This window comes from Thalia democratica, chromosome 1, assembly GCF_965202585.1.
Source record: "Thalia democratica chromosome 1, ktThaDemo2.hap1.1, whole genome shotgun sequence".
Classification (NCBI taxonomy): Eukaryota; Metazoa; Chordata; class Thaliacea; order Salpida; family Salpidae; genus Thalia; species Thalia democratica.
Window position 1 is genome coordinate 68583523 of NC_139165.1, and position 15967 is coordinate 68599489.

Here is a 15967-nt window from a genome sequence, read left to right on the forward strand (position 1 = left end):
CACACACACTTATACAAAAAAAGGCATGATATAAAACAATGGAACAGTGCGAATTTAAGCCACACACCACTACTTTTTAGAGCGTGATCTTTGAAGATTCGGTCGCGTGCATGACAGATAAGAAAGGGCAGCTAGCATTGTTGTAGTTGCTACTAAGAATTCAACTTCCTTCCAATTAAAAAACTGATAATTTATTTATATTGTTTTTAATGTAAAGTTAAATTTAAGTTTTTTAAATAGAAACTTTATGTTATCGTAAAATTCAAAAAAGAAACTATTCTAAACAAGTTTATTTCTCTCTTTTACTTAAGTATATCTGCCTTATTAAATTTTCATCAGTTTCATATAGATAATGAAATTTTATAAGAAAATTGAAAAGTTTTAACTACTTAGTTTTTTATTTCTTAGTTTCAGAGTACCTTTTAAACAGATATATAAAGAAAAGCTTTTTAAAATGACACCATTAAACTATTCAACTCATTCAAACAACCTATCCTCGAACTACACTTCAAACTCAACAAACTACCTAAAGGCCGAAAACTTGACGCAGGAAGTTTTTCCTGGAAACCTGGTCAACGATGACACGTCGCACAACAAAAACCACCACAACAAAGGCACCAACACTCACAGTCACGTGTTGGACAGCACAGTGAGCATCCAAATTATCGGGATGAAAGACGATCCGACGGACGGTAAGGAACTGAACGAGCTCGGGATAGAGGAAACCATCATTTACTTTTTACTCTTTCTGCTTTTGGTGTTTCTATTCATGCAGATGGCCAGGTGCATCCGCACAACGCTCGACCCGTACCACACGTTTGCCAGGGCGGCCTGGTTTGACACTCTGACAAAAGTCAGGACGGATGCTTTCGTTTGAAGTTTTGAAGAAATATTTTAATGTTGAAAAATATCAAATATTCAAAACGGTTTGTACAGTCAGCCGCCAAAATAAAACTAAATACTTTATTCCTGTTTTTAGAAATGTTAGTACATTTTTCATAAAACTGAATATAATATGAATTTTGAGTACTAAGTAACAATTAGATTTTCAAACTTAGAATTCTGCTTAGTAGTTGAAACTTTTTACTAGTATTTTTAAAATTTTTGTAAGTAAACTTTAAAAATAAGTGATGGACATAAACTATAATTATTTTTTTTAGAATTTATATGTACTAAAAATGATTGTAGCTCTATTCTTTTTTTCAGTATAAGGCTTTCGAAAGAAGTAAAAGTAAAAAAATTTATAAACTCTTATTTTTTGCTACTAACTATTAATTTTTTAAAGCAAATGATTTTTTCAAACTACTTTTGTTAAATACAGCAAAACAAATTCTAATTTTTCATTTAAGAGATTTTCTATAAAAAATTAAAATACATGATATTTTCAATCTTCAACTTTAAACTTGTTTTTTGTCGTAAAGATTTTTTCGTGCTACATTCACACAAAACTTTCTGATGAAATTAGCTAACTAACCGTTATTAAATTAACTTTTTTTTTTTAATCACTGCATTTACTTAAATGGAACTATTTTTTTTGTAAAACAACAATAAACCACTTAATATAAGTGAATAAAAGATTATATAACTATCTAAATTTTTGATAAGGTTATAAAAGCATTTTTACTTTATTGCTAATTTATCTAAAAATTTTTTGTTAACACTAGTCACTGTTTGAATAATAACTTTAATAAATGTATTCTGAATGTAAATAAAAACTTCAGATGTTTCGTAACGTTTATAAATCAAAATTCAGACTCAGTATTAATAATATATTAGTTTATTTATAAATGCATCAGCATAGCTTTCAATATGTTTAAAACACACTTTTTTATTGTATAGACTCGTTTAAATCTTTAAAGTATATTAAATATTTAATCTAAAAATATATGTTTGTTTCTTCTGACTATACCTATTCTAAATATATTAAATATTACCAACTTTTTTCGTTGTTAAATTAAGAGATTTTTTTAACAATACAAAACTAAGTACATTTCTTTCAAAAAACTTTATTTTTGTTAACAAAGTTTTACAAGCTTTGTTTTGGAAAGTCTGGAAAGTTTCATTTTATCTTTTCATGAGTTTCTTTTTCGTCAGAGTCATTTTATTTATATTATTCTTTACAGTAGAAAATTTATATTAAGTATAGTATTTAACTTAACAAATTTTTGTACCTTTTATTACCATCCTATTCATTAAATTTTCACGCATTAATAAATTACAATTTAATAAAAGTAACTTTTTTTAGGTGTAGTTTTTATTTTAAGTAATATATTACTTTTAATGTTTTTCTCTAATTATAGTACTTTTGTTAATTACTTTTTTAAGTGCAAAAACTTAAAACTTTTGTAGATTTTGTAATTTTTTTATTGCAGTTTGTTTGTTTTTGAATAAAAAATAAACATTAAGAGTGTTTTAAAAATAATAAAAGGTTTGAGTATTTAAAACAAGTATTTTCTTTTTAATCGACTAGATTTTTAGACACAAAAAAGGAAGTAAGTAAAGTTTACCTCCTCTATTTAAAATTTTTATAAATTGGTAAGTTTTTACTTTGCATTTTTTAATGAATAATAATATTTTTAGTAAAATCGGCATTGTTATATATCATAAAAGAAATCTAATAAAAGTTTCTAAACCTGTATTTTTTTAGCGTTTTTTTTTAAGCTAAAACTGCCTTATGCAATTTATTATTATAGATATTGTTCACTTTGACAAAAACAAAAATTTTAGTTCGTTCTTGAATTGATCCATAAATGTACTTAAAAAAAGTTTCAGTTTTATAACATAATAAAACAGATAACTATAATTATTTTTTATGAAAAACGTGTTTACAATTTCATTTCATAAACAATTTACTGTAAATATTTGTGTTTAATCTGCGAGTTAAGTTAGTTTTTAAGATTTTTTTTGCACTAGTTTATTTAAAGTTAATATTAAAACCATGACAAATACAAAAATAATAATTTAATTTATATATATTCTAAAAACGTTATTCTTTGAAAACTTAAGTTTTGTTCGTTATTTCTTTCTCTATATTTGTTGTATTTTACCTAGTTTTTACATTTAATTATATAAACTATCTAAATAAGCAACAACCAATAAGGTTTTACTTTATAGAAATTTTATTTATGGACAACTTAAAGAGGTACAAAACAAATACATTTTAATAACTTTTACTTTTTTAAACATTGTATTATTTTCTTATCAAATTTGTCAATATAAGTCTAAATAAATTTAATTATATTTGAGTTTAAAATTATCGATGGACACTCTTAATACAGCGTTAAGACACTAATGTCTACTCTAAATGTAAAAAAAAAAAACTTAAAAATGTATTTTATTATTTTTTATTAATTGCAGTTAATAATTAGAAGAAAAATTAAATATTATTTAACTGAAACTAATTGAAAAATTAAACTATAGACTGACTACTTTTTACGTATAATAAGTTGAAGTGCTTGTTTATCACTATGTCCCTTATAAGTGTTTTTTTAACCAAAATTCAGAGAATTAAAATTATAATAAACAAAAAACACAAGCACTAGAAACTGCAACTAAATATACTTTAAAATTATTTAATTGCAAAAGAATATACTTCTGATTAGTTTTTCAACATCTGTTTTTAATTCGATCTTATGAAGTTGATGTAGCTTTATTTATGAAAACCCTAAGTTTTGAAAATGGGTAACTACTACCAAGTTTATACTTTTGTTAGTAAACAATTACAAACATAATAGTTCAAAACGTTGTATATAACTGAAAAAAGATATACTTGTTTCAAAACATATTGAAAAACAAGGGCATATCTAGATTTTTTCAGTGGGGTTGCACTTTTTTTCTTCTCCAATACTAGAACACTTTCTTTAGTATCTTTTAATAACATACTTTAGAAAATTACATAACTGTCTACTACATAACTGTTTGAAAAATTTCTCAGGTACATAAAAGTGTTTAAAACTTGAACAGTTTGAAAACACCAGTAAAACAGAACTCAAAATCTTAATAAAAAAACCATTTGTTAGATTTTAATAAAGTAACTAAACCTGTGTCCTGTTGGAATTGACAATATGAAAATTTTGCCTTACATTGTGAAGCTATTATGTATAACGAAATCTTTTATACATAAAAAATTAAAAACAAAGTAGTAATCAAAATTACTAATTTACTTGCCTTAATAATCGAAAAGCGTATCCAATGGTATGTAAATAAATTACCTAGTCAAACAGTTCCAGTTAAAATAATTTTGATAAAAATCAAATTTAATTCAAAAACAACCTATATTTTGTAAACAAACTAATAGCAGACGTTAACAATTGTTATACAACATGATGAAAAATAGTAAATTATAAAGCTACGGTTTTTCTAAAGTTTGAAAATAAAAACAATATGCGATTTTGTCAAAAGTTTCCAAGTTAAAAAATAAATCATTGGAGTTGTAAAATTTTTCAAAAATATTTTTTTAAACACTTTTGATTGGCTAATTTTGAAAAGAAAGGTTTCCCTTTTCAAATGTCATCCATTCATAATTATAAACTTTTGTATAGTACATATTTTTTTTACAAAAAAGTTTATAAACCTACTTGATTTTTGTAGTAGTTCTTAATAAAATATAAACTATAAAAACAAACATAAAACAAATATACAGAGCTTTAAGTTAAATATTTTAAGATTAAACCATATTCAATCGCTTATTTATTACGTTTATTCCAGTTTTTTTTTTAGGGGTCGCCCAGGAAACACTAAAACCAGCCAAAACACGCCCATGTTGACTACACAATATACTTTTTTTGAATTTTTTTCACTCTACATCAAACTTTCAAAATACCAACTAAAAGCTTTTAGAAATACAGCATTGAAATTTCTATTATATAAAAAACAACTAGCCAAGTGCTACAATGTTTATTTCGCAATAGTTGAATTTTTAGGTTTAGGTATTTATCTACTGTTTTAAAAATTTGGTAGTTCAAATTTGGTAGCAAATTTTCTTTTTGTTTTAAGCGCACAGTTTTGAAAAGTTACAATTTTATCTACTTTAACAAATTAAAACAGATTAATGTGATTTACTTTCTAAATTTAAACTGACTTCTGTTTACTAATTAAATACCACTTTTTTTTAAACTTAAAGGTTAAAACAAAAAAGGACTAGCTAAAATTATTGATAAGATTTAAATCTAAAAATATTTTACCTAATGGTTATTATTTTTTATTTAAAATAAAAATATACATTTTAAGCATCTTCTATTTATTTTAAATTTTTTATATCGATAAAGTTTATGTATAATATATATTTCATTATTATTACGTTTTTATAAGCTTTATTTGCTTATTTTCAAAATAATACTATCATGTTTGTATAAATTTAAACTAATTAGTGTGTTTGTGTTTATAATTACGACAGAATTTTATTTATCATTTATATTATTATTTTTCAGTTATGTAGAAAATAATAAAAATGATTAATTAGGTCATTGTCTAAAAATAGTAATAAAATATAAAGTTTAAAGTATAATAGCTCACTTTTTCTACTTTTTAGAAACTCATATACATTTTAAGGGTCCGAATGAAATGTTAAGGTGTATACGCTAATGTTTGCTGAGTCTGCAAAATAAAATTAAAGCTTTTCAATTGTTTTTTTTTTAACTTATACCTTTATCCCATCCCACCTCACCCAAACATATTAAAAACTAATCAAAAAAAAGTTTTTAATAACTAAAGATAATAAGATCATAAAAAAAAACTTTTCTATTTTGCTGACTCAGTAAATATTAGGTGAAACACCTCAACATTTGAACAAGACTTACATTTTATGTATCTTTTATGTATTTAATATTATTTATTTAGATACAAGTTTATTTTTTGATCGAGATGTATATTACAGTCGTAAAAACTAATAGTTTAAAAGTAAGTACATTTTTTCCTGTAAGCAAATAATTTTTAACAGTTAGACTTAGAATATTTTCTATTTATTAGAAATTGTAAGAATCTAATTTAGCTCATTTTATATTGAAAGGCAAGTCTTTTACTAATAAAATACTTAGTTTTTATTAAATTTATTACTAAACTAAATTCCTTAAATTGTTTAGATTCTTGATTGTATTTTTTAGATACCTAGAGTTTAAATTTCAAATAGTTAGTTTTGTTTATAGATCAAAATATACTAAAAAAATATATGTAAAGTTTATGTCTAGATGACTGTTGATATAATTTACCCTCGAGTTTTCGAAAAAAAATCAAAAATTTTCAGTTTTCAGAAAACTTATTTTACTTTTGAGTAAAAACTGAGTAAATTTTTGTATAATGCTTAACTTAAAAAAAGTAAACATTGGCCACACTTTACTTTAAGTAAGTCTTAAAATGCTTAGAGCAAAATAAAACTAGTTTAAGAAAAAAACTTTTTTTTAGTCCACTTATGCATGACACTTGGTTTTATTTTGTAACCAACGGAATATTGAATGTCTGCTTATCAGCCCAATGTGCAATCATGTTTAAACAAATCCCAAAGGTTAAAACACGCTTTACAAGACTCAACCGTAAAAGCTGCCCAGCAGTATACAAAAAATAAAAAGCAGCTAAAACTTTGGTTAATCCCACCTAATCTAGATCTATAAAAACAAACTTTGGCAAATATTCTTAAAAGTAGTCTACAATAATTTTGAGAAAAATAAAGACACTCGATAAAAACTTTAACAAAAACAATATAAAATTAACCTACAGTAATTTGTCAAGTATTATAATAATTATATTAAAACTATAACAAAATTCGATAAATAAAAATATAATATAGATAAGTCATATAATTGTAAAAAAAAATAAAACGAAAATTCGTCCTGAAAGTAGAAAACTGTACATCAGAAAACGTTATTTACTCAGCAAAAATTAATAAAGAAACTAAAAAAAATCATATTAAATATACAACAAGTTAAAAAAATACTGTTAGTTCGTATAATTCTAATCAGGCCAGTTTACTAAAATTTCAGTCTGATTTGCATATTTGCTGAGTCCAAAAAAAAAAGTTCATGTTATTTATAACTTTAACTATTTAATATTTTGTGATTACTTTTAAATATATTTGGGAAAGGTCAAAGGTAGGTTTGGAATAAATTAAAAAAAAAAAAAGTAAAAACCTTTTAAAAATTTGCCGAATCAGCAAATGTGGAAATCAGACTGACCTTTAGTTTACTTTCCCATGAAATATCTTTGTAGGTCGGTCTGTCTAATACCTACAATTATTTTTTCGTTTTTGGTAAAAATTTTTATTTGTAAACATTTCTTTATATTACTAAAAAATAGTATACTTTAAAGCTTATTTTAGCCATATCTTCAGAAATATTTCAAAGTTTTCAAAGAAATTAAACTTTTAGGTATCCATTAGATTAGGGGTGGGCAACGTACGGCCCATGGGCCGGTTCCGGCCCGCAGAGTGAAAATGACCGGCCAGCAAGTGAAGTGAACGTCCCGTCAAGGTCAACATTACAAAACTTCTAAAAACTTTGTATCAATTTTTTATAGAATAAAACGTAAAAGTTATACTTTAAAAACATGATTAATTTGTTTTTTAATATATGTATAGTATCAAATTTGTCTTAATATTTTGTTTTTTTTAGACTGAGTTGGAATGTTCTTTCGTCAAATTACCCTAGGCAAACTTTTTTATCTTGAATCTAATATTTTTGTATCTTCCTCTGTCAATCTACCATGTCAAGGGCATTAATAAACAATAGACGAGTCAAAAACGATATTTTCTCCCGAATAAATAATGAGTTGTTTATATTGTTATTATAAAAAGTTTTTTTTTCCTTACAAGTAATTGACAACTATTTTAGTCAAACTGCTCAATTTTACATTTTAAAAAAGTTTAGAAAAAGTTTTAAGGTGCGTTTGGGACCTAAAGTCGCGAATTCTACAGCTTTTTAAAATGAAAGAAAAGTATAAAGGTTTTACTCAAATTTCCAATAAGTATCGGTTCTTAGATTTTGCATTCATGGTAAATTTGTTTAGGCATATGAATGAAGTGAATACAAAACTAATGGGGAAGGGTACTTTCGTTCATGAAATGTACTCTGTTGTTGAGGCATAAAGATTAAAGTTCAAACTATTTTCTCCCCATCTCAGTAAAAACAACTTGACGCATTTTGCAACACTTACAAATACAGAACAATCATTAATATCAACGAAAAGTACATTAATATCATAACTTCAGCTAATAATGAGTCTGGTGTGACAATGAACTCCAGTAAAACTGAAAAATCCTATATAAGTTCAAAACTGAAAAATCAAAAAAAACTTATGATACACTTAACGAGTTAAAGTTTGTCTCGAGTAATTTTAGTAATTAAATTATCGCATTTTTAAACTTAATATTATTTCTGCCCAGGGTTATAACAAATATAAAAATCTTAATATTATTGTTTATTAAACGAAAAAAAAAAGAGCTTAAAAAGTTTGGTACCTGGTGTATGAAAATTCTTTCGGTTAGTGAGTCATACACCAAAGTTACTCGAGCATGATATTTCATGTTTAAACAATTTTACATTTGTTCAGTGTTCAGATTTTTTTTCTTGAATTATAGCAAATCTAATCAGAAGCAAATATAAAACATTTATTTAATTCTTTTTTTTATAAAAAACAAAATTCAAGCATATGTAAGAACAATTACTTACGTACTTTTTAAGTGTTTTATCATTGTTTAAAAAAAAAGCTCACTTAGACCAGGTAATAATCTAAAAAGTAAAAAGAAACTAATTTTGTATTTTTAATTAGCTTATTTTTAGTAGTAAATTGAGTAATATTTTTTTATTAACAAAATAAAACTTTTTATTAATTTTTTAAAAGAAAAAAATACGTTGAAAAAATGTTTATTTTAATACTTAATAGGTTTTTTTGAAGTGCATAATTTTTAACTGAATACTGTTGTTGAAGCTGAATATTTGTCCTGGACATGGCTTTAAAATGTATCCTGGTGTATGACTCGATAACCGAAAGGTTTTTCGTACACCAGGTCCTTGAACCAAATATTTGAGCGTTTTTTTCGTTTAATAAACAATACTGGACCTGTATTTTCAGCTACTAAAGTAAAACAGTATTTTTAAAAATAAGCCAATTTGCTAAAAAAAACTAAATTTACATCCGGGTCTTATGAATGACTTGATATCTACAGTTCTATTGACAAACTTTTCCAGCTAAGATTGCAATTTGAAGTTCTGGAGAATGAATTAAGGTGTTGTTATTAGATATTTAAAGAATGTTAAGGTATTAAACGAATTAAATATGAGTAGAATTAAATCCTTCTACAACAAAACTTAGTAATTATTCAAATGATTTTGTATTTTATTTCAATACCTTATTTGTAGTTTAAAATAAGGTTACTTAAATGTGAGTTTATAAATAAAATATTAGCTTAATAAAGTTTAAATCCAGCACTATAAAATAGCACATCCAGCACTGTTTTAATTTTTAATGTCTTAAATTAATCTAATTCATGTCTTCTTCCTAGCCCCTTTTAAATCTTGTCATTTTAAAGCAGTTTCCTATGTGATCAACAATTTAAAGTTGTTTTTGTTTAAATTCACTGATCATGTAATTTTAACTTTTCTTGTTCATGACAATGACTGCCAAGAAACTTATAATTTAAATGACTTACTTAAATAAAAAAGTTTAAAAGTCATCTTTCAAAACAATGGGTTAAATTTAGTTCATCAAGTATTGCACTATTATTTCAACTTGAAAATTTATATTATAATAAAATTAAATGATTATAGCCCTTGCTATTTTCAAAATAGTAGTAATTTAAAAGATTTGGGTTAACATAGGATAATAAATGTTAGAAAAAGAAGCTATAAAGCCAATCTTTTTTCTTATTGTACTATTGAGTTAAATATCTATAAATTAATGTAAAAATTTTGATCAATAACAGGGTTGTGAAAAAATCTGGAATCCTGGAAAAACCTAGAGTTTTTCAATTTAGACCAAAAAAAACTTTGGAATTTGAAAAGTTTTGAAAAAAAAAAGGAATTTCAAAAATAAAACACTGAAATACCTATAAATTTTGAGTAATTTTACATGCATAACTAAGTAGTTTAGATAAGTTACAAAAAACCTATTGTATAGATTTTTTTTGTCTAATGATTATTTATTTAAACACATTTAAAGTTGCTTAATAGTATCTTTTTAATGTTGTTATGCTACTTAAAATAGTTTTTTACTTAAATTTTATATTTAGAATGTAGTCATAAAATTGTTCTGTTAAAAACCTGAAAAAATTCTGAAAACCTGATAAAAATTCTCAAAATAGCATATACAGTCTAATAAAGAGTAAAATTATATTTCTTTACAAGGTCAGTTGAAATCAAAACACACTCTAGCTAGTCTAAATTAAAAAGAAACTCAGGCTACTCTAGACAACTCATGCTAAATGGGTATGTCTTCCTGATCTCAGACTATTTTTTATGACTGAAATGTCAGTTTTTATCTGAATTTTTTTCAAGATATATAGTACTATAGTTGGTATTTTTAAGTATTAAACAGTGTTGCCACATTACTTGGAAAAACCTGGAATTTTATAATTCAGGCAAAAAAAACTTTGAATTTTAAGGTTTTTCACATGTTCAATTGTAAAATTTTGATTTAAATCAAAAATTTATGAAAAAATTTATCACCATCAAAAAATTTTTATTTTAAAAATTTTATTAAAAGTAGTTTAACAGTTTCTTTTCAATGTTTTTATTTCATTTAACTCAGTTTCTTACCTAAAACTTAACTTTTAGCTGTAAATATACCCAAAAATGGGTATTTTTAAAAACCTGGAAAAAAATTGAAAAAAAGAGTGGGAACCTTGATCAAATCTTAACATATTTTTAGTTTTTCTTTCATACTTATTTTCTCTTGCTGATTCTTGTGACTCAGAATAGTTTATGGTCACTTAGGCTAGCTTTTTTGCTTCAGAGAGTGGTAATCATTTTATTGCTTAAGAACTATCATTTGAATTATAAGTAAAACTAAATATGAAAACACTGTATAATTTTCCTTATAATATTATAAATAGAAAATTCATTTTGTACAACTGAAATTTTAAGTGTGGTATTTTTTATAAATTGTTTAAAACCAACTGATAAAGTTTTTAATTGTTTTATATCATCTGAATACTACAAAAAAGATTACTACTCTAAATTTTTACCAGAAGTTTTAATAAGAAATTAAAGTAATGACATCTGATTACACAATGGGTAAATCTCGCAGGCGATATGAAAGCTCAAATTCTGATGTGGAAACAAAGAGCAAGCGAAGGAAGTATGATAATTCGCATTATGAAGCAGATTATTATAGGTTAATAAAGTTTCTAGTGTTATTAGTTTCTTAAAAAATGCTGAAATAATTTATTAATAATTACCACATTTTACTTTTCCTGTTTTTATTTTTAAACTGATAACAAAGTTATAAACAGTTTTTCAAAAAATCAAGTTTTTTAAAGATAAAGATAATATTTAAATTAAGGGCATAATGGAGTAATTCACCCTATTCACAATTTAGTCTGATTTTATTGAAATTTAATTAAGCTACAAGTTGCTTTTTACTGTTTTTAAAACTCAAAATTATTTTTGAGGTATAACCAGTCTAAATCAGAGACTACAATAGGTTTCTTATGGAAGACACAAACCAAGGCGGCAATTAATTAGAAATCACAATGATCTATCTCCTCTTACGTTTTTTAAGATAGTTACCCCAAACTATCAGGAAATTCCCCGTGCAATATTAAAAATTTTCTATTGGAATTTTTTTTTAAAAACCAATAAATTAAAACTTGATAAAAAAGTAAAAAAAAAACTTTTTTTTAATCTTAATATTTTTTAAATTTGTTCTGACAGAATTTTCTAAAGATTGTAAGGAAAATTAAGTTTGAGTTAATTATATTTAAAAAATGTAGGAGGAAATAGATATTTAGTGAAATAGTCTTTTTTTACCTTTTAGTTTGCGCCTCCCATAAGGGACCTATTGTAATCTCCGATTTTGAGCTTCATTTTGAAGAGATTTAAGGTATCTTGCAACTAAATGTTCTAAAGTTCCAGGAATGACCATGAAAAATATTAAGACCTTGTTTCAAATAGTATCATTCAGGGTTGAAAAAATCTTTTAATTTACTTAAAAAACAAGTTATCAGAAGTTTTAAGTATTTAAAGATTCTAGGGTAAACCTGCCACTATTTATACAGTTTCTTTTAGAATGTTTATTCTTAAAAGTTAATATATATGAAGTTATTTGTTTTCTTAATAGAAGTTTTAATTAATATTAGCAATTGCAGTCAAATCTTTCCAAATTAAAAAAAAAAAAGATTTATTGATGCACAAAATTATTCTTAGTATATTTCAAAATACTAATAAGTATTAAGGTATCAAAGCAAGTTTAGAATTTGGCTAATATGAATGCATTTTGTTCTCTCAGCTCAAAAAGCAGCAAAAGGTCTCACAAGCATTCAAGAAATGGTAGTTATTATAAAAGAAAGGAATCTAAAAGAAGTCGTCATTCTAAATATGATAGAGATTCTTATAAAGAAGAGCGTAGGAGAAGAAGAAAGAAGTATAGGTCTAGTACAAACAGATCATCCGTGAGTTAACATTTTTATAATTTTTAAATTTTGTAGTAATACTAAAGTAAGTTTTTATATAAGTATATTTTGAATATCTGTGCTAGTATATAAAGATTAAAATTTTTTGTAAATATATTTTAATGTTAAATTACCAGTAGTACAGTGGTTCAAAAACTGTAGGGCAGACAAAATGATTTTTTAATTCAAATGATCCTTTTACAGTTTTAATCTATGATAGTTTTTTAAATATTAAGAAGCTTAAACCTAATATCTCTTTTCTTGTCCAATTTAATTAAAAAATAAAGGGGTTTTTAATAAAACAGTTAACAAACCACTACTGCAGATTTATTCTAAAAAATCAGTTAAATGTTAAATGACTACATTTAAGTTTTAATGGAGATTAAACAACTGTTTTTTTTTTCTTAAAATGTTGAAGTTCTAAACTTGTCCTAATGCTTTAACTTATCATTTTGCTTTCAAAAAAAAAAAACTAAATAGTGTATTAGCTTAATTTTTTGTACAAAATTGTCATCAATTTAGTTTTAATTAAATGGAATTTATAAAAAATGTCATGTTACAAGTAATTGTGTTATTATAATATAAGATTTTTTTATAAACAAAAAATATACTGTGGTTTTTTCTATCCACATATTTCATCGTTGCGTTTGAATGGTGTCAATGAAATGATGCACTCGTTGTTAATCGCTGACTTCTTTAAATTCTCCCAATTTGAATTATTTTCTGTTGAAATGAAATCAGGAAAACAATAAAAACGGAGTCAAAAAGATAAAAGATGATGAAGAAGGGCATTTAATTTATGAAATTGGCGACATTCTGCAAAATAGATGTAAAATACTCTTAAAGTTTTAGATCTAAGTATTTTACTTCCCTTTCTACAGCTTTTTTATCAAATTAAAACATCTTAAACTTAAATAGCAACTTATGAACTAAGAGTTAGCAGTTTTAGCCTGCAAAATTATTTTTATTACAACAAGTTTTTGTTTTCAATAATTTTTTTATCCTTATATTAAAAAAGCTTAAGTTTAAAGTAAAGGATTTTATAAAGTTTTCATGAATATAATAAACTCTTAAATTTAAAGATATTTCACCAATATTGCAGATAGAATAAAATCAACCCTTGGAGAAGGAACCTTTGGAAAAGTCCTTCGATGCAAAGATCTTGACACGTTGGTTTTTAAAATATTTTTGATATGAATTAATTACATTTATATCATATTTTAATTAAATATATATTTTAGAAATGAAACAGTAGCTGTCAAAGTAATTAAGAATATAGAAAAGTATAGAGATGCTGCTGATCTTGAAATCAATGTACTAAAAACGATTGCAGAAAAAGATCCAAATCAAAAATAGTCAGTAATAAGTTATTAAAAAATTTGGGCTTTAGTAAAGCAAAATGTATTTTGGTTCAATAGCTATCAATAATTATTTTAAAATTTTTACAGTCAATGTGTCCAAATGCTGAACCATTTTAATCTTCAAGGTCACATGTGTATTGTTTTTCAACTACTTGGACAGAGTACTTTTGATTTTCAGGTAATATTTTAATCAACATATGCAGCTTAATTACTATTTTATCTAACTGTTTTATTTTAATAAATTTCAGAAGGACAACAATTACATTCCATATCGGTTTGAACAAGTGAAAGATATGGCTTACCAACTTATTTGGAGTGTCAAATGTGAGTTAAATTAATGTGTTATTATTTTTACCCATAAAACTAAAATTTAAAGTAGAATTCAGATAAAGATAGGTAAAATTGTGATAGAATTTTTATAAATATTGGATCTAAAAAATCTAACTTTTTTGGTAGTTAGTACTTAATCATGCTTACAAAATGGATATTAGCCGGCGGGGGTAGTTGTTCTTTATTAGTAGAAGTAATTATTAACTTAAGCCTGATTAATTAAGGATAAATATGATTTCATCAACAGTTTTACATGACAATCATTTAACGCATACTGATCTAAAACCGGAAAATATACTCATTAACGACTCATCATATGACGTGGAGTATAGTTCATATTATGAGAGAAATGAAAGAGTATTAAATAAGTCTGACTTGACTGTCATTGACTTCGGCTCTGCAACTTTTGATGAAGAACACCATAGCACTATTGTATCCACAAGACATTACAGAGCTCCTGAAGTTATTTTGGGTATGATAATTATTTGATTCCCCCTTTTATTGAAAAATAAGCACTTGTAATGTGTTGTGGCCATTAACATTAGTTACTAGTAGTAAATTCGATTTAACAGAGCTAGGCTGGAACCAGTCATGTGACGTTTGGTCTATTGGCTGTATTATTTTTGAGTTTTACAAGGGGCAGACAATGTTCCAAACGCACGAGAACCGTGAACATTTAGCAATGATGGAAAGAATTTTAGGTCCCATACCCACACATATGGCTAGAGATTCCAGAAAGAGAAAGTATTTTTATCATGACCGCCTAGACTGGGATAAACATTCCCGTGCAGGCAAATATGTCAGAGATAATTGTAAACCTCTGATGGTAAGAAATAATTTTTAATCCAAAGTTCATTACTCAAGTAAAACTAACTTTATCTTCATCCTATCTCATATTTTATATTTTTTACATTATTTATATTAAAAATTTAATAAAACTTTTATTGTAAATGTAAAAAAAAACTAGTTAATGTTGGATTCTTTTATCACTGATAAGTTAATTCACTTTCTAATACACCTCGGTTAAATAAACATCAATTTTATACTTAAATGACTTTTAATACTTTTCAGCCTTATTTTTTAAACTTAATGCTATGATTGTATTTTCAACAGCAATACATCCGCAAAAAAGGAAGCCGCGAGCACGCAGACCTCCTTGAACTGATTTCCAAGATGCTCGAGTACGATCCTGATCGAAGAATAACTTTGGCGGAAGCGCTCCACCACCCCGTGTTCAACGGCTACAGGCCAAGAAGTCACCCGTCGAAGAACGGCCGCAACAAAAGTCGAGACGGTAGCCGAGGCAGCGCTAAAAGTTCGAGACACTCTTCAGCGAACAGTAGAAGATGATTGACTGTTATAGTACGATGTTGCACATAAAAACAGTCTTACGGTAAAAAAGTTGCACGCGCGGTTTTAGATTTGGGTGTTTTGTTTGTGAGTAGTGCTCTGACTCAATGGAGTAATATTTTATACAAAATATAGTTGAAGTATAGAACGTTTATCAAGTTGTTTTTAATAGTCGTTCTTTAATTAAATTGTATAAGTTAACTTTTATTGCATAAGTTTCTTTTTATTATATTTGATCTGATTTCGTTTGTAGTATTATTGCTTTTACTTGCTAATTGACTTTGAATATAACTATATTTATTTTAATAAATAAAACGTCCAAAACCCATAA

At 25.4% G+C, this 15967-nt stretch overlaps 2 protein-coding genes across 2 annotated transcripts; both read left to right on the forward strand.

Moving 5' to 3' along the window:
• The first annotated feature begins 454 nt into the window (after window positions 1–454).
• Window positions 455–956, forward strand: LOC145838307 (uncharacterized). The gene has a single exon (XM_082945880.1). The coding sequence runs from the start codon at window positions 455–457 to the stop codon at window positions 875–877; it is 423 nt and encodes a 140-aa protein (XP_082802006.1). The 3' UTR covers window positions 878–956.
• Window positions 957–11178: 10222 nt separating this feature from the next.
• LOC145832706 (dual specificity protein kinase CLK2-like) lies at window positions 11179–15967 on the forward strand. Its single transcript, XM_082940020.1, has 10 exons — window positions 11179–11319; window positions 12433–12595; window positions 13337–13424; window positions 13698–13764; window positions 13837–13950; window positions 14044–14134; window positions 14205–14280; window positions 14534–14758; window positions 14859–15112; window positions 15400–15967. The coding sequence occupies exons 1-10, from the start codon at window positions 11198–11200 to the stop codon at window positions 15634–15636; spliced, it is 1437 nt and encodes a 478-aa protein (XP_082796146.1). The 5' UTR covers window positions 11179–11197; the 3' UTR covers window positions 15637–15967.